This window comes from Anas acuta, chromosome 6 (genome assembly GCF_963932015.1).
Source record: "Anas acuta chromosome 6, bAnaAcu1.1, whole genome shotgun sequence".
In the NCBI taxonomy this organism is placed as follows: Eukaryota; Metazoa; Chordata; class Aves; order Anseriformes; family Anatidae; genus Anas; species Anas acuta.
In genome coordinates this window covers 9634676-9658339 of record NC_088984.1, presented here as the reverse complement: position 1 = coordinate 9658339, position 23664 = coordinate 9634676, and the positions used below count along the sequence as shown (strand labels likewise).

The following is a 23664-nucleotide window of genomic DNA, read 5'->3' as shown; positions in this document are numbered from 1 at the left end:
AGTGCCAATAGCAAGCAGAAGTGATCTTCTCTCTTTTAATCTGGATTAACTATTTACACTTTTAGCCAATGCATTGCATTTTCTTGGGAAAAACCATCAAGTTCACTCAGGTTTGTGCAAGCTGTGGCTCCATCTGCATCATGGCTTGAAGGTTTTGCCAATCCCATATCCATGAGCATGTTGCTGTGGTGTGTTGGTCACCAGCATCCCCAGTGCAGGGTTTTGTTCACTGGGAAATTGTGTATTTGTTGTTTAAATTGGTCCCTTCTTGTTTCAGCTGTCAAATATTAGGTATACTCACCTATTCTTTTCTTTCAGTATGTCTGCACGGTGTTCAGCTTGTTTTGGACAAACAGTGTGGAAAGTTGCGAAGTTAATCTCCCTCTCATAAAAAGTAATTTACAGTGTAAGGAATCAGTCATGATGACTTCCGGACTTGGGGTATTGTTTCCTCCTACTTGGACATCCTACATGGAGGAGTCAGACTATAGAAAGTGCTCAGAGAGCAAATTAAATGTAAATTAAAAAAAAATCTGTGTAGGTTAGTATTGTGTGGGTGTGGTGTAACACAGAGGCACTGTTAAAATGCTTTTTAAAATGATTTAATATAAAAGTCTCGAAGGAAGCAGCGAGGAAAAAGAGAGCATTCTGCTTTTGCCAACACAAACTGCTTTCATTATGCAAAGATAATATCCAAGGCCATTTGCCTCTCTGACTTTGAGGAAAATGTATTCAAAGCAGAACTAACTCCGTTCTGTGCTAAAGGACATGTCAGCATTAAATATCTGAAAGAGATTTTACAAATAGAAATCAAATTGACTAGGACTACAAGTTTAGATGTTATTGACATCAGGGTGCCTGACCTTGGGTTTTGTTAGCCTTAGACATTTAAGTAGGGGTGGCTTTCAGGTATGCTGCTTGTGACTCACTCCTAACCTAAGGTCTCTCGCTAATAAATGCATCTTATCTTCCTGCTGACTTCAGGAGGGGAGAGCTTCTAGAGTCAATTCTCAATGCTGTTGGGGCTTTTAATTTAAATCAAAGATGCAAGTAAACATAAAGCAATCTTGAATGTAGATTCTCTTCTGTTCTGCCCAAATGTTAGGAAAATTCCCCTCAACTGTTAGCAAAATAGGAGCTGTGCACAGTGGTAGCTTTGAGCTTTGTCTTCTCCCCAGGCTGCAGTTAATAAGATTCTCCAGGTGCCAGTTTTCAAATGCAGCTGACCTTATTGTGAGTGTCTGTAGTGCCTGCTGCTGCCTGCACTCCTTTTACACACACCTGGAGGCTTCTGTCCATTTGTGGCCATGACTTGGCAGTTTTTATTGTGCTTTAAGCTCGATTTTACTGGTGAGCATTGCAATGGTATCTGTACTTTGAGTTGCAGGTGTAGCTGTGAAGAAAAAGCAGAACCGTGTTTTTGTCAAGGATTCTTTATTCAGATACTTAAAAAAAAAATGTTAGCCTTCCTTATTTTTTTTTCCTCTTTTCAGGAAACAAACACTTCTAACAAACATTTATTTTAAGCTGCTTTTGACATTGCACTGCTTTAATTTTTGACATTACCTTTCAAATTGCATACCACTTCAGTCTGCTTCTGTTCTGTCTTACCCTGTCTGTTACGGCATATGGCAAAGAAGTGTTAGTTGTCAAGGTGACTTTTTTTCTTCAAGTGGCTTGATGCAATATTCCACCTGAGAAGCAAGGGAATGGTTTCAAATACGTGCTAATGCTGTTCATTCCAAGGCCAAAGTTGCAAACTGCCAAATCCCTCTCTGGTGCCCAGGGGTCCCATACGTACTTGAGAGTACTTTAGCCATCACTTGATGTGTCTTTTATGCATTAACCAGGATCTAAAAGCATTTCTAATCTCGTGTGCTTTTTCCATTTGTAGAACTAACGCTTTGGCTTTCACTATTGAGTGCTTGAAACATTTTTGATCAACGGGTGTTTTAAAACTTTTCATCTAAGCAGCTGCTATTTAAAAAAAAAAAAAAAAAACACACACAAAAAAAACCCTAAAACTAAAAACCTAATGATGTGTGAAAGATGATCTGTATTAGCTAAAGATATAAAGTAATATAAAGGGCTCAACTCATTCCAAAGTCTTCTGCTATCTCGTGTTTTATCAAGGACATCTTAATTCATTAAAGGAAGTCCCATTTTCCTAATATAATCAGTTCCTTCAGGGGCTTCTGATGATCTGCTGCTGTTTAAGCAATTTACACCTGCTGGAGCATGGGACCTCTTTTTAAGGGGGAGGATGGATTTCCTTGCTTTCACCATCAATTTCCCATTATTTCTCTTTATGGGGATTTAAGAATCAAATGCTCCCTAGGTGTGGTCTTTTTCTTTCTTTTTTTTTTTTTTTTTTTCTGTCCTCAGTCTCATCTGTTTCTTGAGAAGTCTGAATGAAGTAAAACAGCAAATAAAAACGTAAGGGCTTGTTCAGGCTTTTCAGTCAGGTGGGGCTCTGCATCTAAAAGCTATAGGTTCATCCATGCTGGAAAAGTTTTCCACTTCTTTTTAAGGCAGTTTTGTTATCAAAAGATATGAGACAGTAAAACCACCATATCTAATAAATCACGTCAGTGCAGAATTCACCAGTTAAAACAGGAAAGGATATCATACCCTTTGAAGTTGTCACCCTCTAGCTTTTGAGGTTGTGCAATCTCTCTGCACCAGTGAAGTAGGACCCCTTGGGTTTTTCTCCAACAGCAGCTTATCTGGTGGCAGGGACACCTATCTGTAAGGAGTTGGAGACTGATGGGTGGGATCCCTTTCCTTTCTCGTTTAAAAAAATGCTGTTTTTGTCACTTGATGTATGTCATGCCCTTTGGAATGTATTAGCACATGCCTGCCTGTATGTCCCATAGAACTGGGTCACATTCTCAGCTTTTCTGTAGTGCCTTCTTCAACCTGCTCATTTAATTACTCATTTCCTAGAATGAGGGTAATTTTGCCAGAGGAGAATCTTGCTGTTGCGTGCACACCTGCAAGAAAGGATTTACGCACTTTGGTGACCTTAAGTGGCATTTGTGCTATCCTGCATACTTGTACAGTGGCCTACTGTGAAATCATAAAATCACAAGATAACCTTTTTACATCTTAAGCCATTCATAACGATGCCACTTACTTAATAATGCTAATATAAATGTGAAAATCAGTAATGCCTGGAATCTAATAAATTGAAATACGAAAGGAAAGCCCTGTTTTGTGCAGTTGCTTTATCTAGTTTTCTGTAAGAATTAGTTATGCAGCAAAGCGTGTCAAGCTACAGTGGAGGATGTCTGCATAAACATTATTTTAGCAAGCAGATTCATGTGCAGATATTAAAATGCTCCTTGCTGGTGTCCAGGTAGCACATATGGAGAGTTTACTTCTGTGGTGTGGTGGGAGAAGAGTTTGTTAGGTTGGATTTTAATGGAGAAAGTGCACTTGGGAGCACATGGTCATTTTCACTCCTGTTGGCAGTGTAACTTGCAAAATTCAGCTTTTTGCAGGAAGCAATGTGTAGTGTCTTTGAGGTATCCACATCTCTACCATCACAGAATAAAACATTTCAGCAGTCTTTGGAGCAGGAATCAGAACTTTACCCGTGCCTCTGCTCTGCTTGCACTTGGTAACTCCTTGTGTCTTTGCACAGCACTGGCAGCAGCAGGTGTAGGGTTCAGCTCGTATGGGGCCACCCCATTTCTCATCTGCTTCTCAGTACTTCAGTGTGTTATCCAAGAAATAATTCTCCCCTATTCTTAAGGCTTCTGTTAAAACTACAGTTGTGTTAGGATTGGGGTGTATAATTTGGGTGAATGGAAGCAGAATGACACTCATCATGGACAGAAAAGAAATGGAGGAAAGGCACGTGGTCAAGGCTTGTGGTTTGCAGATGGAGGTTTTTAATGACGTGCTCATTAGAGATTCTTGCTCTAAGTGCTGTTTCCTCTTAGCTCTAAAATCGTCTGCGTGACTGATATGCAAGTAACCTTCAAGTGAACTTACTGCTTTCATGTCCTAGCCTTAGAAACATCCATTCTAGGTGAGAGAGTGCACAGAAGAAATCCCATTAGTGTAGCTGAGAGCTTTGCGAAGAGCCTTTTGGCTGTCCTTGCAGAAAGCTCTCATGCGGAGTAGCACAGAACTACTTCTTAATTTCAGGGTGTGAGTTTGAGGTGGGTGGGACCCGAGTGATGCTCCTGCCTTGATGGTTAAGGTGTAGATGAGTAGAGTCAAGTGAGAAGGAACCGCCACTAGCTTCTGAATGTGTCCGTCGTCGTCCCCCTCCCCCCCCCCCCCCCCCCCCCAATGACATGTTTGTGGTTGTCACAGCATCTGCCCAGGCCAGACCATGGGGTGCTGTGTGAGGCCCTGCTGGGGTTGGGTGTTCTGTAGTTCATCTTCTAAAGGCAGCCCAAATAGTTATTATCCAACATTTTTTAATGCTTTTCTCCTTTTTCCTTAAGTGAGCTAATAGGGCTGCAGAAACACTTCAGGTAGCCGAAGGTCGTCTGCATGATGGAGGCTGAGTGCAGGTTTCCACCTTTGGGGTCTTGAAAATCAGTTCTGTTTTGCAGATTTCAATAGAAATCCACATAGCTAATGTTTGTCCTCGTCTATGCTGTGCCTTGTTCTTTTGCTGCCAAGTGCCTCAAATTCAGTGTGGGAGAGCTGAGTTTGAGTCTCGTCAAGCGATGTGTGCCTGCGTTTTCCATGGACGTCGTTCCTGTCACCTCTCAGTGTGCGCAGCAAGCAAACGAAGCTGTGGTTTCCAGGGGAAGTGCAATCCAGCCTTGGTGCTGCCTTGTGATATCTTAATGTCAGGAGGTTTTTCAGGAGTGCCAGAAGATACTGGATCCCTACCCTGAACAAGGCAGGGCGTGCCTCATTCCCCCGTGAATCATCCATTACTCAGGCACGCTGCGTGAATTGCTCTGTGGAAATCCGAGACTTGGAAAATCCAGCTTGCCCAAGGTATCATTTTTTTTTTTTCAGAAGATTTGAGCAATTCACATGAAGTGGCTGGTAGAACAGAACTCATCAATCTGAACAATACTCTTCGCAAAACCCAGTCATTAAAGAAGCTTTTATTAGACTGCACACTCGGAGAGCTGCAGTTTTGTATTAACTTTTATAGTTTTGGCTTAACTGGTTTCACACTCCGTTGTAATTCAAGAGCGTCTGTTGCCTCGTGGCTAGGAAGAGGAAGCCTGCTGCTTGTTCCCCAGCAGCCCTAGGCGCGGGCTGTGGGATGGTGCCTGGGGAAGCTGCAGGAGGTGAGGAGGGTGGGTTATTTCCCTGACCCACAGCCGGGCATGGTGGTGCTCCCCATGCACAGCAGAGCCTGGCTGGGAAGCTTGGATCTACTAGAAATCTGAAGCATTGCATCTGAGACTACGTTGGAGAGCTGCTTTAAGGCTTTAATATTCCGACACCAGAAGCCACGTGGGGTTTTCTTTGTCCTTTTTCAGAAACCTAAAAACTGGGCTTTTTTTCCATGAGTCAGGAGACTTTTCTTTGCTGAGTAGGCCATAGTATTTTTAGATATGCTGATTTTATGTCTGAATACAGCCTTTTTATTTAAAATACGTCTTTCATTTGGCTGGTTTTCTTCCTGTCTGCTGGATGTGTGCATACGGGGCAGTTTCCAACACCACAAGCAACTAAACAGCATGTTACCTGCAGCACTTTAACTTCTGTTTTCTTTGAAATAGGTCACTTAAAGAAAGCTAAGCCGGACTATTGCTTGACAAGGCACTTCTGATCTAGTAGCTTGTGTAGCCATCAGGGTCCAAAGTTCCTCTGTAGGTTCGGCTTTAAAACCCTACATGCCACAGCTTCTGATTTGCATGGGAAGGTGGAGAGAGTGAGTCAATATTTGTTGGGTTTATTATTAATTTTCATTTGGAACTGAAAGCTGTATTCTGCGTTAGCTGGTTACAGAGGCATCAACTTGTGGGATTCTTACTTGGGATTTCTTAGGAACTATCTAAGGCATCTAAAAGAAAAAAGCAAAACTCTTCATGTAACTCGAGTCTGCAAAATCTGAGTTGCCTGTCCTGAGTTCAGGCATGTGCGGTACGTGCTGGTCTCTGTGTGAATTGTACATGTCTTTCTGGTGTTCAACTTCTTTTCTCTTCCATTAAGTATTTTATTTTGCCTTTTTTCTTCTTCAGTAAACATAGCAGTTGATCAATACGAAGTCAAGTTTTTTTGCACGGTTATACCGGTTGCAGTGGGTTACAGACAAGATGGGTTTTACAGCTTGTAAAACACTCTTGCAAAGCATTTCTGGCTCTAGTTGAGGTCCTGTGCTAAGCACTTTGTTAAAGGGAAACTTATCTTCCTTTTCATTAGGATAACACTTCTGGCCCAGTGCTACCAGGCACAGCTCGTGTCAGCAGCAGGAGCTGTGTAGGTGGTAGCGAACACGTGAGCAGCTCGGGAGCCTCTGTGTCATCAGCATCACAGCAAAACACTCCTCTAGCCTGTTACTGTATGCGTTGCCTGGCATTTTGCTGTATTGTTGACACAGATTTATGGGTTATTAAAGTCAGCACTGCCTCGTGGTGCCTAGGATGTGCCAGGTTTGTATGGCACGGCTGAAAGGTGTGGTGGTGCCGCTGCAGGGCCTCCTGCTCCTGCTGCTGGGGCTAGGGCAGCTTCGGGGCTGCATGAAGAAAATGCAATCTCTGTTAGATCTGCGTGTGTTAACCTCGTCCGTAGGCTGTAACCCAAAATGCAGCGTGCGTGTTGGTTTGCACACATTAGAATTTGCCTGCGCTGTTCTTTTATAACACTTCTTGCAGCAGCAAAGATTTGGTATTGTGGATTTCATTGACTTTTTTTTTCCACGAATGCCTTGGGAATTTTGTCAGATTTCTTATTTCATCCCAGTAAGTGATGTCCGTAGGGTGTTCTGGAAACCAAGTGGGCAAAGGTGTGTAGTTCTCTTCTTTTTGCTCTCCTTAGTCTTATTAAACACATTAAGAATATTTTCCATTTATTAACTTCTGTTAAACCACTGTCACTGGTAGCACCTATGGCAGGACATGGCAGGAGAGGCTTGTGGTTGTCAGTCCTGCCTCAAGTCTGGCTGGCAGCCCGTGGCCAAGGGAATTTTTTCCCCTATGGTTAGCAGTTGCAAAAATAATTCTACTGCTAACATTTATTACGTGAAAATACACCAAAGGATTCCTGCAGATCCCTGAAGAGGGAAGAACAACTTCTGTGACTGAATTTTACTCCTAGTCATTGATAAACTGAATTACTTCATGTTTCGTAGTGCCATTTCGATTGAGTAGAAACTAGCAACAATACTTGCTTTGTAGTAGGAGGCATTGGTTCACCTCTTTTAAAAGGACTTTGTATTTTTTAACGAACACACCTCTCTTCCCACATCATGTTTTTTTTTTTTTTTTAATCTTTAAAACATCTTTAGTATTTCTTGTGTTAAATATTATAACTAAGTTGTTTTTTTTTTTTTTTTGCTTTAATAGGTATACGAAGCTCGGATATGCCGGTAACACTGAACCACAGTTCATTATTCCCTCATGTAAGTATTTGTTACTTGCATGTGAGTGCTCAAGTTACACGTAAAAGTTGGTATGATCCCTTTAAGTTCTGAGCATGTGCTATGTACAAGGGCATTTAAAACCAAGCAAATAGAAAAGACCTGTGACTGATGACAGGATGGTTATGTGACTTTTTTTGCTCTGGATGCTCGGTTTAGAAAGACAGATTCATTAAAAGAGCATACTGTGATGGTTTCAATCTCCAAGAAGTTAACTTCAGATATTAAGTTATAGCATGGCTATATTTGCTTTTTAGAAGATTCTTCTCCTGCTAGTTAATAGATCAGATAAAACTTCAGGTGATCATAAATAGAAAAATAATAATATTATGCTTCCCAGGTATTTTTTAGTATTACAGTTTGTGCTACTTATTTTACTTGCAAAACATTAAATTAAGGAACATATGCTTTCAAATGTAAAACTGCTTATTTATTCACTCCCTGCCTTCTGAAATGTTTCTGCCACATGAAGGGATGTGGTTCTTGCCTGGAGAGTGGAGCTCAGTCAACTTCCCTTCATAATACTTCCCTTAGAAATACTTCACCTTCTGCACCATTTGGTGTTTTGTCAGTGTTCATGTTCATCGGGGCCAAAGTAATCAAGTATTGCATCCTGGTAGAAAGGAGTAATTAGTACACCCAGTTTTCCTTGTAAATACAACAGGAAAAGAGCTGGAAGTAACAATGCTTAATGCTGTAGAAAAGAACTGGTAGTTCAGGCTCTGTTTTTCTGTTGTTTGTTTTTTTGGGGTACAAAATGTGCGTCAGAAAAGCCATTTTCATGGCAAGCTAATGTTAAATCACTTAATGCGTTCTCATGTTTTTATACATGCGATAGAATCCTTGCAATCTCTTCTAGATTGATTTCTAATATATAGTTCTCAATTCATGTGTCTTTCCAAGTATCATGTGGTTAACTCTGGCATATAAAATATAACTTACAATTTAATTTAGTCTTTCACATGCAAACTTTATCTTAACGTTAGATTTACTGATCTATATGAAAAAACCTCACATTGCTTTTTATGCTTCCTAGCCAAGTTTAATTTAAAAAAATAAACAAATTATTTAATTTCATATAACTAGGGCTTGCGTGCTTTTTTCAGCATATTCAGACTTGGTTTATTTCATTTGAAAATTACTTTCTTGTTACGAAAGCAAAGAGATATTCTGACACTTGAAACCAAGTCAGTTGTCAGATCATTCAGCAGCGAAATTTATACAACAGGGATGTTTTTAAAATAGAAGAGAAGGGGAATATGGGATTTCTTGATAGCTTTTCATATAGGATGTATTTAAAAGAGGCACTTCAGACTAAATTCTCCTACAGTTGAAACTGAAAACAGATTATGGTAGTAGTTAGTTTCGAAGTAGTATCTTACTAAAAAGAACTGTGGGTCTTTTCAAGGAGTTCTGCATTTTTTTCATAATATTCACAGTTAAGAAATATTTCGGTTTCTCATTTTGATTTCCGGGAATAACTGTTGCATTTGTCAATTCGAAGTTTCTTTAAAAAAAAAAAAAAAAAAGGTTTGCTGAGGAACAGGTTGGAGCAGCATTCCTTCTCCCTGGTTCACTTTCTGCTTATCTTACTCACTCCTAGGATTAACAAATTTTTATCTCTCACTCTTTTATATTGTTGTCGTGGCTTAATTCTGGCTTCTGTAGAGATGAAAAATGTTTGCGTGAAAAGTGAAATGAAATTATGTTGGGTTAATTCTTTGAAGAGACTTATTTGCTTTTCTCATCTTCTTCTGCCAGCTGATCATTGCTTGATTTTTCATTCACTCAATCCTGCTTTCCTACAGTATATTAAGATAGGAGTCTATTTCTGTAACCCAGTAGTTCTACAGATTTATCTGTTTCAAAATATCTATGATAATTTACATATTAGATGACCTTTTACTTGCTTTTAAAAGAGGAAAAAAGGCCATGGGAGTGGTTAAGCAGAAAAATTGATTTATTTTTTTTTTTCCTAAAAGCTCTTATTCTCGTGCCAAGCAAACCAAAGCCAAAGCCCTGTGATACTGCTGGAGCGCTGCCCATCTTCAGCACCGTGGTAGCCGAGCTCTGGTTTTAGCAAGATGAATGTTCCCGTTTGTGTGTTGGGGCTGTAGTTCTTCATTCTGCTTGTTTCCTTCTCCCTGTTTCTGATGTTGGCCACGAGCGCTGACCGCCAGCAGTGTGTGCAGAGCTCTCGTCTCGCTGGCGGCTTACAGCAGCATTCAGCCACTTGGACTCAAAGGTTTCTGACTGCTGTGGCAAGTGCTGGTGTCTCACTCGAAACGTCGTGGTGATAACACACATCTGGACGGCAAAACTTCCCCGAAGTCTGCAAGCTGTGTTGCTGACCTGAAAAGTATTTGGCAAGATGCTTCTTCTCATTTGCAGCGAGCACTGGCCTTGCAACATCTCCTTCCGCTCAGCTTCAGCTTCTGCTTCTTACCTACCTCTCTGCTTTTTGGCTTCTAGCCTTTTGCTTCCTCTCCCCTCCTGTAAGCCGCTACAGAAGTTGTGGTATGATTCAGTTTTCCTCTTGAAGAGCTCAAAATAATATCTTCTGCCTCACTCTGTTCAGTCTTTCACAACACTTCTTAGTTTCTGTGGCTGCGCAGCTCTTCTGTTGCTGTTTATGGGAAGAGAAGGGAGAAGGATGGGGCCACTGCTGAGCTGGTGGTGCTTTAGCCTAGCATGCTGTACATGTCCAAGCCCTGTGGCTGTGCAGCCCCTTGCCCTGCAGCCTTGAGGCTGCAGCAGCTGTTTTCATGACATTTCTTTTGGTTGTGAGCAAAGAGCACTTCCTAGCTGAAGGTGAGGATTAATGACATAATTCTGTATTTAAGCATGCTTTTGGTTCGCAGCCTTTGAATAATAGAGCCTGATATTAATACTTATTTTTTTATATGAAATTTTCCACTTGTTTAAAGGCGAATGTTTTAAGACAATCAGGAAGACTCAAAACCTGATGTTTTTTTGTTTGCTGGCACTGTAACCCTGGTAGCCTGGAGGCTGATGCAAAAGAGGAGGGGAGAAACACATCTGTGTTTCTGTGATATCTCATCGCTGATCCATCTTTCCTGGATCCTGTGTTTAGCCTTAGCCAGTATTTCTCTAATTTTTTCTTTATTTATGACGAGTAATTATCCTGGAAGGAATAAATTACCAAGATAAAAGCTCTTAACTTTTGCCAGTTATTCCTTGAAGCAAGGGAGAGATTTATAGTCTTAAGTGAAACTCTCCATCCTGTTCTTAATGATAAGATAGGAATAGGATTAAAAGGAAGAAATTAAAGACTACGAAAATCTGTTTTAAAGTGTCTAAAGATGCATGATACAGCCATATAAATTCCTATTTTTTTTGTTTCAAAATATTCCTTTTATTATCTTCCAACTTTCTTTTTTTTACTCTGTCTTATGTCCTATCCTTCCTTTTTGTGCATTTCTGCATTTGTGTTTTTAAGTTGCTTTTCAGTTCCTTTTGTGTGTACTGTATCTCATTTTCATAATACGTCCAGAAATCAAATTGGAGCAAGTGAAATGAAATACTGATTTATGTAATAGCAATGTGTCTTCTGTCTTGCTCTTTGCACAACTCCTACCACTGCATTCCTTTCTTTTGGGTGTTAACAGCTGACTGTGGAGAAACTTAGGCCACTTGTTGAACAAAATGAGATCTTTAGGGATACCCTATCAGACTGATTCTTCTAGTATTTAATCTCCCTGATTGCATGTTGAGCACCCAAAAATTAAATCTGCGTTTAGATCCTTATTGTGTTACTGTGTGAAGCCTAGTTCTGTCCGTCATGGGAACTCAAATTCTTTGTTTTATTTAGGTTTTCTGTGTTTATGCCTGAACCGAAGGATGAATACAGTTGGTGTTTTCCTATTTCTGAATGTGGGGTTTCCTTTTGTTTCTTTTGAAGTGCGGGACATATAACCTACAGCATTGTTTATGTTCTTTGTTAAAGGTATTGCTATCAAAGAATCAGCAAAAGTGGTGGATCAAGCACAGAGGAGGGTCTTGAAAGGTGTTGATGATTTAGACTTCTTTATCGGGGATGAAGCAATAGAAAAACCAACTTATGCAACCAAGGTATCAGAGACATTTAAACTAATTTTCCACTGTTCTTTAGGAAAAAAATCAGGTACCTGGTAAATAACTTATGAATGCTTCTTAGATGGCTAATCTTATTTTCTTATTAACCATTTTAATGGAAGATAAGGTTTGGTATCGTATACATTTTGCTGATCTTTGGGAGCCTTTGGGAATTTTGGAAAAAAAAAAAGTGAATACATGCTTCTTTTTAAATGAAGAGGAGCTGGGAGAGTGGTAAGGGGAGGTAGGACATTATTTCTTCTTCCTTGGTATCTTCCATCAGCCTCTTCAGAATCAGGATACTGGCCTAGGGGGATCCTCTGGTTTATCCTAGTACCATTGTTCTCTGCTAATGAGGAATGCTTAATGTGTTGTTTACTGTTCAAGGTCAGAATTTTGAATAGGTGTCAGGTTGGGACAGGGAAAACCTGATGCAAAGTTTTCAAATGTAGATCATATGCTTCTACCACAATTGAAAACAGATTATTTTATTATAATAATAATAATTATTATTGTTTTTACATTTTCTATAACAGTGGCCCATCCGCCATGGTATAGTTGAAGACTGGGACCTGATGGAGAGGTTTATGGAGCAAGTAATCTTTAAGTATCTAAGGGCAGAACCTGAGGATCATTATTTTCTTTTGGTAAGTAAAACTATGAAGTAGTATATGACTAATAATAATTTTATGCTGGTTCATGGAATAATTCTTAAATATGAATATGCTTAACTTGAAAACTAAAGTGAATACAATTTCTATGATGCTTTCCTGGCTTTGTTTATCACATCCAAGTGCTTTAATTTCCTAAAGACGTTAAAAGCCAGTGTCTGAACTGCAGCATTTTTTCCCTTCTGAATTCTACCCAGTGCACCTCTGCCTCCTTCGTCTTTTATTACTTATCCACTAAGTTCAATAATGATGTTTAAATTTGAGGCAGAATAGTACCCGTGTGTTTTGACTTGGTGAAATTGCATCTGTTTTGTTTTTACAGTACTGTCACCAATATAGTATGTCTAGAGAGTAGAACTTCTGTCTCTTTTCTGTGTGGAATTCAGAAGGATTGATTGTCATATTTGGATGTATTGAATTTGAATTGGGATCAAAGGTTATTCTGAAGACTCTGCTATTCCTTTGCATTTCCTTTAAAGCCATCAAAATAAGCAATATGTTTGTGTGGATTTTATAGAGCAATTTGGAATTTCGTGTTGGCCATCGTTGTTAAAGGCCATCTAATGCAACCATGTCCTTGAAGCAGGTGTAATTGGATCTGGTTGCTTAGGACTGTCCAGCCAAGCTTCGAATATCTCCAAGGGTAGAGATGCCAATTGGGCACCTCTTCCACTGTTTTACCAACCCTCATGCTACTCTTTTTTTTTCCCTATGAATAAATAATTGGGCTTTCCCATGTTGCTGTTTGTCTCCATGACTTCTTGTATCATATTCATTAAGTCAGATTCCTTCTTGTCTTTACTCTTACATGGTTAATGCAATAAAAGATAGATACTTCTGAAATACCCTATGCCACAACTCAAAATGCGTTCTTAAAGGAGAGATTTAATAGTATGCATAGTACTTTTATGAAACTTAGTGTGCTGTTATAGTATCGTACACAGTTGCTAGTTCCTCTGTTAAGTGCGTTTCTACAGCTGATCGTGTATACTCTTGTTTTATAATGATTGCTTCTTGAAGAAAAATTTGTTCAATGAATTGTTTTTTCTTAATTGCTGTGCTTCATGTGGTAAAATGTAGATATTGACGTGTTTAGGTTGATAGTCCTTGATTCTTTGTGAAAGAAAAGTTATAAACGAGCCGACCAAGCCACACAAGGGACTATTGATGTGAATGCTTAAACAGTAATTATTCTAATGTCTAAACTTTAGACATAAACTTTTTTCTGTTTTCACTCAGATCGTGCTTTTGCAGTGTGATTTGCAAAAATTCTATTATTGTCAGGGGAGTTTTCTTCTTTACACCATTGGCATCTAATAGGACCATTTGCACCTTACTATTTTTACATACTATTGTTGTTGAATGGCTCATCTTTCAAAATGTACTTACAGGTGGTTTTTGAAAGACGTGTTTGATTTCAGTGTAAATAAAATTTTTTCTTTTTTGTCCCACAGACTGAGCCTCCATTAAATACTCCAGAAAATAGAGAATACACTGCTGAAATCATGTTTGAATCTTTCAATGTTCCAGGGCTATATATTGCTGTTCAGGTAAGAGCAGGACTATTGAAAGTTAGGGCTACGGTTCACAAATTCACTGAGGAAAATTGTATGAGTGATGCTTGGAATATTTTTATGTACTCTACATCACTAGTTCCACTGCTAGATGTCTGTCTAGATATGTTCCTCCTGTCTGGGTACATAATGGCACTAGACAGTATAAAATCTTGCTGCATCATAAACAAAAATTGTGATAATTGTGGTAGTAGGCCAAGAACTATACTACTCTTAATATGAAGTAGCAAAAAGGATGTTTATTTGAACATGCTTAGAAAGCATCAGAAGGCAAAAACTGCATTTATGCAGCCTTTTTTGTTTGTAAACTCTTGGGTATGCATATTATCAAATCAGTTTCTGTGCCATAAATGACCACAAGTTTCTTTTCATTAGCAGCTTTTAAGAGGATATTTCTGTCAATAGTGGAGAAAAAAAAACGAAGCAGACTAATGAAACTTTTTTTGTAAGCACGATTTAAGACAAAGGTTTTTCTTGTTTACATGTAGATAAAGTTATTTTAGCATAAGGAGACACTTATTTTGTTCCACTGGACTTCAGTTTTGAGAGCATGACGTACTTCTTGATGACTTCTGTTCATAACTTCTGAAATAGCACAGAATCACATTTCCACTGGAAATTTGTAACTTGGAGATAAGGTGAAAGTACTACTTAATAAAACATTTTAAAATATCTAGAATGCTGTTTAGCAGGAGCTCACTAGAAGATGCCCTCAATTTTTCAAGTTTTTATTTGGTTCTTCCCTCTGCAAACTCAGACCCATTGTTCTTTTATGATTCCTTCAGGGAAAAATCTCTGATTACTTTGCAAGATGGCTTGTGAATTTACTTTTCTCCCAACCGGTTTACCAGGCTATAATAATAAAGTAACTGCGAGAAATACCACATTTTTGACAATGTCCTTTTTTTGCCTCCCATTGTGTAGAAAAAGACAAATACCCTTTCATCTTCAGTATGAAAGTTTTTAACCCTGGTTCCTTCATAAAACTTTGTGTTGGTCTTCCCTGTAATATGTTGCTCTCAATTTATCATATTCAGCTTGCAATTCAATTTTATTTCTACTGTTGAGAGAATGCTTAGATGCTAAAGATTTGGATTGGGTAAAAATTGCAGTAGTTGTATACTCATCTAATGGAAATAATGGATTTTATGGCCCTGTCATTTTGTAATGCTCTCCTTAGCCTGTAAAACTGGTGCTTGTTTATAGAAGTAGACTGAATGCTAGTAAGCTCCAGTGGTCTTACTATCTTTGCTTACAGCACAGGAAATCTTCCTTTCTGTTGCTAGGACATTTGTGTAATAAATGGAATGTATTGTGCATGGTACTGTTTTGTTGGAAGTAGTAGTGGAAGGTGGGATTTGCAATGGATTTATTATGACAAATTATTAAGATGAGTCTTTCATTTGTATTCTTTTACAAGGCTGTCCTTGCCTTAGCTGCATCTTGGACGTCAAGACAAGTAGGAGAACGGACGCTGACCGGCACAGTCATAGACAGTGGCGATGGTGTCACTCATGTCATTCCTGTGGTAAGTGTACATCAAAGCCATAGAAACAACTTACCTGGAGAACAGTTTGTCCTGCAGCTTCTCTGAAGTCTTCATTCATGCAGACTGAAGTATAGCTAGGATTCTTCAAAAATGTCAGATAATTGCCAGGTTGATAGGTGTGGGGCATTTTGTTTATTTGCTAGTGCAGAAACTTTTGGAAGAACTTTTCTGCACCCTGAGTTTGTCAGGGCATATTGTCTTTCAAAGATTTACCCTAAATGAAGATTTGCAAGGCCATGCGAAGTGATCAGTGAAATTTTATGGCTTTATTATATTTCCAGTTTGTGTTGCTAGAAAATGATGCAAAATATTTAAGGGCAGATGCAGCATCGTTTACAGGTTTTTTCTCAATTTGTGCTTAATGTCCACTAGTATACTAGTGCATCAGTGATGCAAGCAAAAACAGAAGTTCCAACCTGACTAAAAATCAAAGGTTATTTAATGTTGAATATCTGTTCCCTTATATGATTTTTAAAAGCAAAAACTGGTATGATCATATATTTTTTTAAATAATTAACGCTTTCTTAACTGTCAAATTGCTATTTTCACAGTGGGCATGTATTTCCTTTTACAAAGCTATGTACTTAAAATTGGAGCATTCACTAGTGTTCTTTATTTCAAATGGCAGCTAACATGGCTCTGCCCCTTTCCCATTGAGGAAATAAATGTATGTCTAGGCACCATAACTTTTTCTTGAAAAAATTTAGATTACAATTTTTACAGACCAAAATCTGTATAAAGCTTTATCCTGCCACACTAACCTCAGGTGTTACTTTATTGGTTATACCAGACAGTAGCGTTGTTTATGAGCAAAACTATGCTGTAATGTAGAAATTTCTTATTAATCTTTGTGGAATATAGCGGCAATTATTTGTTCTGACTGTTCATGAGATGGCATATTTTTAATAAGGCTTGTCAAAACAGTTGGGATTTCAAACCTTGTTTAGCTAAGCTATTTTCTAATTGCACTTAGTAGTGCAAATTGCTTTTTAAAATGGTTTCATGTCTTGTGCTTTTTTTTTTTTAGTGTTTTTGGTTTCTGCATTTAGACCAGATATTTTAAATGCCCCAATACTGTCCCCCAGTATGAATATGACTTGTAAGGGTAGACTGATGGATGAATGTATCCCAGCCTCACTTTCTAAGCCATCTCAGTTAATGTGCTTAAGTGATCCATTTTCTCCCTGCTTTCAGAAAATTAATTTTGGTTCATGTGGATTGTAACATGGCTGTGACTGTAGAGTCAAATCGTTTATTTTAAAATGTTGTACAGTACAAGGTACCTTGATCTTCTTGGTAAGAGTAACCTCATTTTAAAGAGAGAATGAAGGCCAAAGAATAGTGAGTATAGCAACTGTCTGCCTTATATGTTAGTGGCCTTCCTGTTCCTCCTAACCTTGTAGTAATTGGGAATCAAACACAAAGCAAAACACTGCAAAAGTAAAATAGTGCAACTGAAGAAGTGTACTTCTGGTAATTAAGAGCTGGTCTTAAAATGCTTCAGTTTTGCAATCACAGGTAACGAATTGGTGTTTAGACTCTCTTTCTGTCTCCATTCTAAGCTTTGTTGAATTCTTGTAAATGTCTTCCTTTCATTTTTATTTATAGGCTGAAGGATACGTGATTGGCAGCTGTATCAAACACATTCCAATTGCAGGGCGAGATATAACATACTTCATTCAGCAGCTGCTGAGAGAACGAGAAGTAGGAATTCCTCCCGAACAATCCTTGGAAACAGCTAAAGCAGTGAAGGTAATGTGAACATTGTAAATGTTCGGGTTGTTTAAGAACAGAGTTCAATATACATTTTAAAAAATAAATTATCTCAGTCATTGCCTTCTAAATAATGTTGCTCTGTTTGTAAATATTAAAATGTCTAAGCATTAAATACATTGCATTTAAGATGTATTGTTGGGTTGTCCGCACTTTGGCCTAGAATTTCAATTTTCACTTGTCCCTCCCCTTTATTATTTTAGTAGAAAATGTTCTTGGTGGGATGTGTAATGTAAAGAGCTGTAATCACTCATTCAGAAAGAATGTTGATATATTTTTTTACAGTACAGAGCTATTTTGAAAGACATTCAGCTTAAAGTATGCTTTAACAGTGTTTCTATGGCAGTTCTTCAGTATACTTTAGAACTCATTTCTCATTGCTATAGAAGTTTAGAGGGAAAAACAGAAGAAAAGTAATTTAACCCAGCAAGATGTGCTGCTTTCAGTGCTGCACAGAAATGATTTCTAGTAGCAGAGCTATTACTGTATGCAGTAAACATCAATTCAGCTGTTTTTGAGGAAGATTATTTGCTAGTTTCAAACTCGTATTCTTAAAGGTTCAAATAACTATACTTTTACAAAGTTGATACCATGTTTTCTGCTCTACTTAACGAGATACTTACAACTGTATATATTTAATTTTCAGGAACGTTTTAGTTATGTTTGCCCTGACTTAGTAAAAGAGTTTAACAAGTATGACACAGATGGTACAAAGTGGATTAAACAGTATACTGGAATTAATGCTATCTCAAAGAAAGAATTTACCATAGATGTTGGTTATGAGAGATTCCTGGGGCCAGAGATTTTCTTCCATCCTGAGGTAAGTTGATTTGAATTGTCTTCACCTTTTGTTTTAGGTGCGTTTTAGATGGTGTCCTACAAGTAGTATTTGTAAATTATTGAAGTGGTAATTCCAACTAAGAATTCTGCATTGGTAAATTGGTATCAGCTATTTTAAGTTCTCTTTCCAGTGTAGGGAAAAATTAACTGGAAATAAATCTTTGTTTTTCTTTTCCTTGAATTCCTCTCCATGTTCTCCTGTGAAAGCTTTTGTTTCATGTTAGGGTGTTTTGCTTCAGCTCTCAGCATCTGAGAAGGTCATGTATTCTTTGACCCGTTGTTAACAAAAGCTGTACAGGAGAATAGCAAAATAGATAGTTTAGGTTTATGGTTCTTTCAAAACTTTTATAAATGGCAGTAAATATAGCTAAGGAATATATTCCATTAGCTTTTTCACTTTCACTGCATCCCTAGTATAATGGGATGGTTCTTTATTTTCCCCTTTCTATTTTTAGCCCCTTTTTCTTTGCAGCATATGGTCCTGCATGTTGACTTACTGTTTTTTTTATTCTTGCTTGTAGTTTGCTAATCCTGACTTTACACAACCAATCTCAGAAGTAGTAGATGAAGTTATTCAGAATTGTCCCATTGATGTTAGGCGTCCTCTCTATAAGGTATGTAGCTAAAATGTTTTTTAATACTTGTTTTAGAAGGATTGTGGTTTATATTGAAATATGTATTGGCAACTTGGTTTGGAAAAAAAAAAGCAATTTCAAAAGCAGAAACCATTTCTGGAAGAGTGTCTAACATGCGGAAGGCTTTATATTTACTTTTGAGTAATGAGACATCCCATTCTGAAAAGTTATATGTAAAGGAAAGAAATAAGGGAAGTGTAAATTTAAGTGAAAGAAGTGAGACACACTAAGATATAAATGGATTTTAAAGCATAGGCAGTTTTAATATCACAGCCTCTTTGTATTCATATTCTGTCGTGTATAAGTGTTAAACAACTTAAAACAGGGTAAAAGCATACCTGTTAACTGTGTTTAAAAAAAAAATAAAAAAGGAGTAGATTAATTAAAAAAATTAACTGTAGGTCTTCACCTTTATTTTTTTTATTTCCTTAAACAGAATATTGTCCTCTCTGGAGGTTCAACCATGTTCAGGGACTTTGGTCGCCGTTTGCAGCGAGACTTGAAGAGGACAGTTGATGCAAGACTGAAACTTAGTGAAGAACTTAGTGGTGGCAGACTGAAGGTTAGTTCTTGTAGCCAATACATTTAACTAGCAGCTTTCTATCCCTTGTTACCTGGAAAATGCAAAAATAACATACTGGAACAACAGTATTGTTTGAAATTTTCTCACCTTCATTTAAGGTTCTTCTACAGGCTTTTCAGAGATTATATATGTTGTAGAGAGTTAAAGACTGTTTCTGGGGGCCATTTGTATAACATTGTAGGAAGCTACAGTACTGTTTTGTATTTCAAAACAGTGTTTTGTATTTCATAAAGACACTAAAAGGTGTGGTACAGGCTCAGTGCAAAGCCACTAGTAGCAGTAGTAGCCAAAGGAATAGAGCATTTGCCCTTTAGAAAAAGCTGAAAGAAGTGGCTTATTTGGAGAAGTCAAATCTTTGTGGGGTCCTAATAGCAGCCCCCTTGGAACCTGTGTGGAGGTTATCAAGGTGCAACCAGGCCCTTGACAGTGCTGCATGATGACCATGTAAAGGACAGCAGCGTATGAGCTTGGATGTAAGGAAAATCTCCTTGGGGATAATTGGGTGTTGGATGGGTAACTGCACAGAGAGGTTGTGTGGTCACTGTCCTTTGAAGATTCTGTTGGATAAAATTCTGAATAATTTCCTTTGACCTCCAGGAGATTGCACTAGAGCCATTGAGTTCTGTTCCCATCTGAATTATCCTATGATACTCTGAATTAATATTCTCACTGAACTGCATGTTCCTTAGTTTACATGCATTCTACTTCTTACCTCTGATCTTATTTTTGCATTTTTTTCTGTTGACTCTGAATACATAAAAGATATTAGCAGGTTAGAATATTTTTTAAGTCAATAATGAAGTGATTTTCTCACTTAATTTTTAGTAGTAATGTAGCTAGACAAGCTCAAACAGTACTTAAAAAAAAAAAAAGTGCTTTTTCGTAATATGCCATGGAGGCAACTCTGAAGTTTGTTATAAACAGTTCCTTAGCTCAAGTAACTCAGTTTATTCTCAGTTCTCTTTGTGAGACAGACCTTTATGTTATAGGTTGGAAAAGCACAGCTGTGCATTGATCATAGCTAAATTTTTGATCGATCTGCAACTAATGCTTTGTTAAAATAATGACATGAAATTTAAAAACTAAGTTTCAGAAGCCTTCTTTGGAAAGGGATAAGTAGTACGGATCTATTCTTGCAATTGCATAGCTATTCCCTGAAGGAAATTAAACAGAAAATTGAAGGTGGGTAATGTGAGAGGAACGAGGGTGGTGGAGCTGTTGAGAAAATTGGCATGAATGCAAATACCTTAAAATATCTGAAAAGTAGATAGCTCTTGCTAATAAACAAACACTTATTTCTTAGTCTGGGTTGTACAAATGAAAATCTGATAGTATAATTGTATGTTTACATACCAACCATTTCAGAAAAACTATTTTGTGATTAGTAAGCTTGGAATATAGTCTTTTGCTTTTGTTAGTTAAAAAAAAAAAATCATTTAAATGTTAATATATTCCTTTTTTTTTTTTTTAAATTATTTTATAGCCTAAGCCCATTGATGTACAAGTCATTACACACCATATGCAAAGATACGCTGTTTGGTTTGGAGGATCAATGCTGGCTTCCACAGTAAGTTAGCTATAAAGCTAAACATGTTTTAGTCCTGGGTATGTTTTTGGGTTTCTCATCTACCATGTAGTTCATATCGAATGCAAGTGGGGGATTTCTGATAGTTTTTAGGTAAGAAACACTACACTCTCCCTCAAAGCTTTTGTATTGGATTTGGAAATTCTAAAAGAGCAAATGAAAGCTGAATTACTTCTGTGTTTTGTTTTTTTTTTTTTTTTTTTTTATAGTACATTTTGGTTTGATGTGATGAATAGTACTTACTTTAGGTCTTCCAAATCATCTGTATTTGCTTTTTCCCACTTGCTATGTAAATTATAGTGTTGTTGACTATTTTTTCTCTTCCTCTTTACAGCCTGAATTCTACCAAGTATGCCATACCAAAAAAGATTATGAAGAAATTGGTCCTAGCATCTGTCGTCACAACCCAGTGTTTGGAGTCATGTCTTAAAGCTGACCTTGCAGGGGTCAGGGATAGGGAGGTGGGGAGGAGTTTTTCTGATCACTCGTTTGTCTGATGGCTGGTATTAAGATAACAAACATGCCTTGACAATAAGAAAAAGACCAAACGCAATTAAACAGGATTACTTTAAGTGTCTGAACATGCGGATGTAGTGGAAAGCCAAAATGATCACGTTTTTTCTTTAGATTATTTGACTTGTGCGTAACAAACAAAGTGGGTTTTAGTTCTTTCTGTGCCCTGATATTTTGTATATTAAAGAATTATCCAAGATTTGGTGGGATTTGACGGTGTGTAGATAGTCAGCTCTCTAATGCTTCAGTTGTACCCTTTTATGGGTACAACGCAGGAGCTTGTTTATATTTCTTACTTTTTTTATACTTTGAGGAAAAATATGAATTAAAGAAACTGTAATATTTGAGAAAAATTACCAGTGACCATCTTTAAAGTAAATTAAAGAAAAGTCATTAAGACTCATGCAACTAGTTCTTGAAAATCATGACCAGTCTAAATCCTGTTCCACACGATGCGAGTGCTTTTGGAACTAAGAAGCTAGTATCTTGGATTAACTGATGCCTGCTAGTGCTTTCTGATTACTCGGTGCATTTTCATTCTATCTCTTGCTTTAAAAAAAAAAAAAAAGACAAGACTGTTGGACCAGTATTGCAGTTCTGTAGTGTCATTTCTAATTAAAACCAAATAATCAGGTTATCAAAATTGGTGTATTTAAAGCCTAACACCATTCCAATAAAGGCACAAAATTTCTTTTTATGTTTGTGTCAGACTTGTTCATATCATTACATGGGAAGTTGTGAGCATGGGTTCCTACATATCCGCTGTTGTTTTTAATGAGTAAGATTGGCTTGTAAGATAGAGATCACTATGTGCATTGTGTAAGCTGAAGTGTGAGCTTCTTAGAACTACAGTTTATATGTTCATCTAGATAGCACTGATCTATATAAACCTAACATCCATCTGCATTGTTAGGTTTGTTCATCTACTTCATTCTGTAACTGATTTTTTTTTTTCCCATTTTCTTTCAAGTGGTGGCATACAGGAGACAGCTCTGCGTTTTAAATCTCTGGTTTTTCTGCAAGAAAATACCATGTAGATAAAAAGTGAAGTGAAAACGATCTCTTTCTCATTCTTTCTAGGAAGAAAGCTTCATACTTGCAATTTCTATTAATACTTGATGATAGAAAACTCCGATTCAGACACTTCCGAACTCACAAATGTAGTCAAGACTGTTCATGTAGAAGACCACAAGAGGGAGATCTCTTGGTTTCTTCTACAGAATTCATTATTCCTCAAGTTCACTTTTTAGAGAGAAGCTCTTCAATTGCCAGAGCTTTCAGTTACTTCAGAGCATGATAAATGAGCCTCCAAAACAAAGCTATATATGGAAAGCTGGAAAGCTATTTTTACAGTAAACATTACAAAACTTGACGTACTGGAATAGAACCTTGGTGCAAACAGGAAAAAAAAATTAAATAATGGTATTACAAAGCTATTATTAACCTCTCCTGATCAATGATACAAATTTTGTATACCTGGCTTTGAAAGGTTGTCATATAGTAGTGACCTTTTGAGTAACTGCTGACTAATTCATATGGTAAGACACACAGACAAATATATGTAAAATAGAGATTAATTTAAGCTGTGCTTTCCCAACAGTCATCTAGTTCAACTGTATCATGCTTTAGTGATTGGATTTCCTGATACACGGCAATGGCCTGAAGACAGACCCAATTTTCAGGGAAACAAATTTACTTTGAAGATTTATTCCTGAAACACAGACACATAGATTCCTCTTTATATATGGGTAAAGTTGCCTGGCAATCTTGGCAGGTAGGGGAACAGTCTCCTCCAGTAATTCCCACGGGTGTGTATGTGGGGGCCCTGTATTTTGTGGCTGGAAACCAACATGACTGACAACTGGACCACACTGAGTTACGCTGGAAGAGAAGAGGTGCCACTTGCATGCCTTCATGCAGGCGTGCTACCCGTGCACTGGAGAACAAAACCTTCATGCCAAGCCTAGCTACTGGTTCTGTCAGTGCTGTGCTGGCTGCTGCAGGTCTTCCCTGCTGGTGGCAGAGCACATCTGGGTACTTCAGGGAGCTCCACGCATGCTGGGCTGCAGAACTGAACCGGTCCTTGGGGGATGCCTGCAGCTTGGAATTTGGACGTGACTGGTCACAAGGAGAAGGCAATTCTGTAGTGTGCTTTGGAAGCTAGGCTCTTGCAGGAGAGGGGAGGGGGGAAACTAGAGACCAGGCTGCCCCAGAAGGGGATGGTGACTTGCAGCCTGACACTGTCAGGCAGTTCTCTTGGGCTGGGATTTCAGGAATGC

At 38.0% G+C, this 23664-nt stretch overlaps 1 protein-coding gene across 1 annotated transcript in view; it reads left to right on the top strand.

The window, feature by feature from the left end:
- Positions 1-22082, top strand: part of ACTR3 (actin related protein 3) — a 29318-nt gene extending 7236 nt beyond the window's left edge. Inside the window, exons 2-12 of the mRNA XM_068687298.1 lie at positions 7494-7549; positions 11535-11659; positions 12199-12309; positions 13788-13883; positions 15328-15435; positions 17065-17208; positions 17876-18049; positions 18591-18683; positions 19141-19266; positions 20771-20854; positions 21207-22082. Of these exons, the coding sequence (XP_068543399.1) occupies positions 7494-7549; positions 11535-11659; positions 12199-12309; positions 13788-13883; positions 15328-15435; positions 17065-17208; positions 17876-18049; positions 18591-18683; positions 19141-19266; positions 20771-20854; positions 21207-21302 (1213 nt within the window). The 3' untranslated portion in view covers positions 21303-22082. The remainder of the gene's footprint in view (positions 1-7493; positions 7550-11534; positions 11660-12198; positions 12310-13787; positions 13884-15327; positions 15436-17064; positions 17209-17875; positions 18050-18590; positions 18684-19140; positions 19267-20770; positions 20855-21206) is intronic.
- The last annotated feature ends 1582 nt before the right edge of the window (positions 22083-23664 follow it).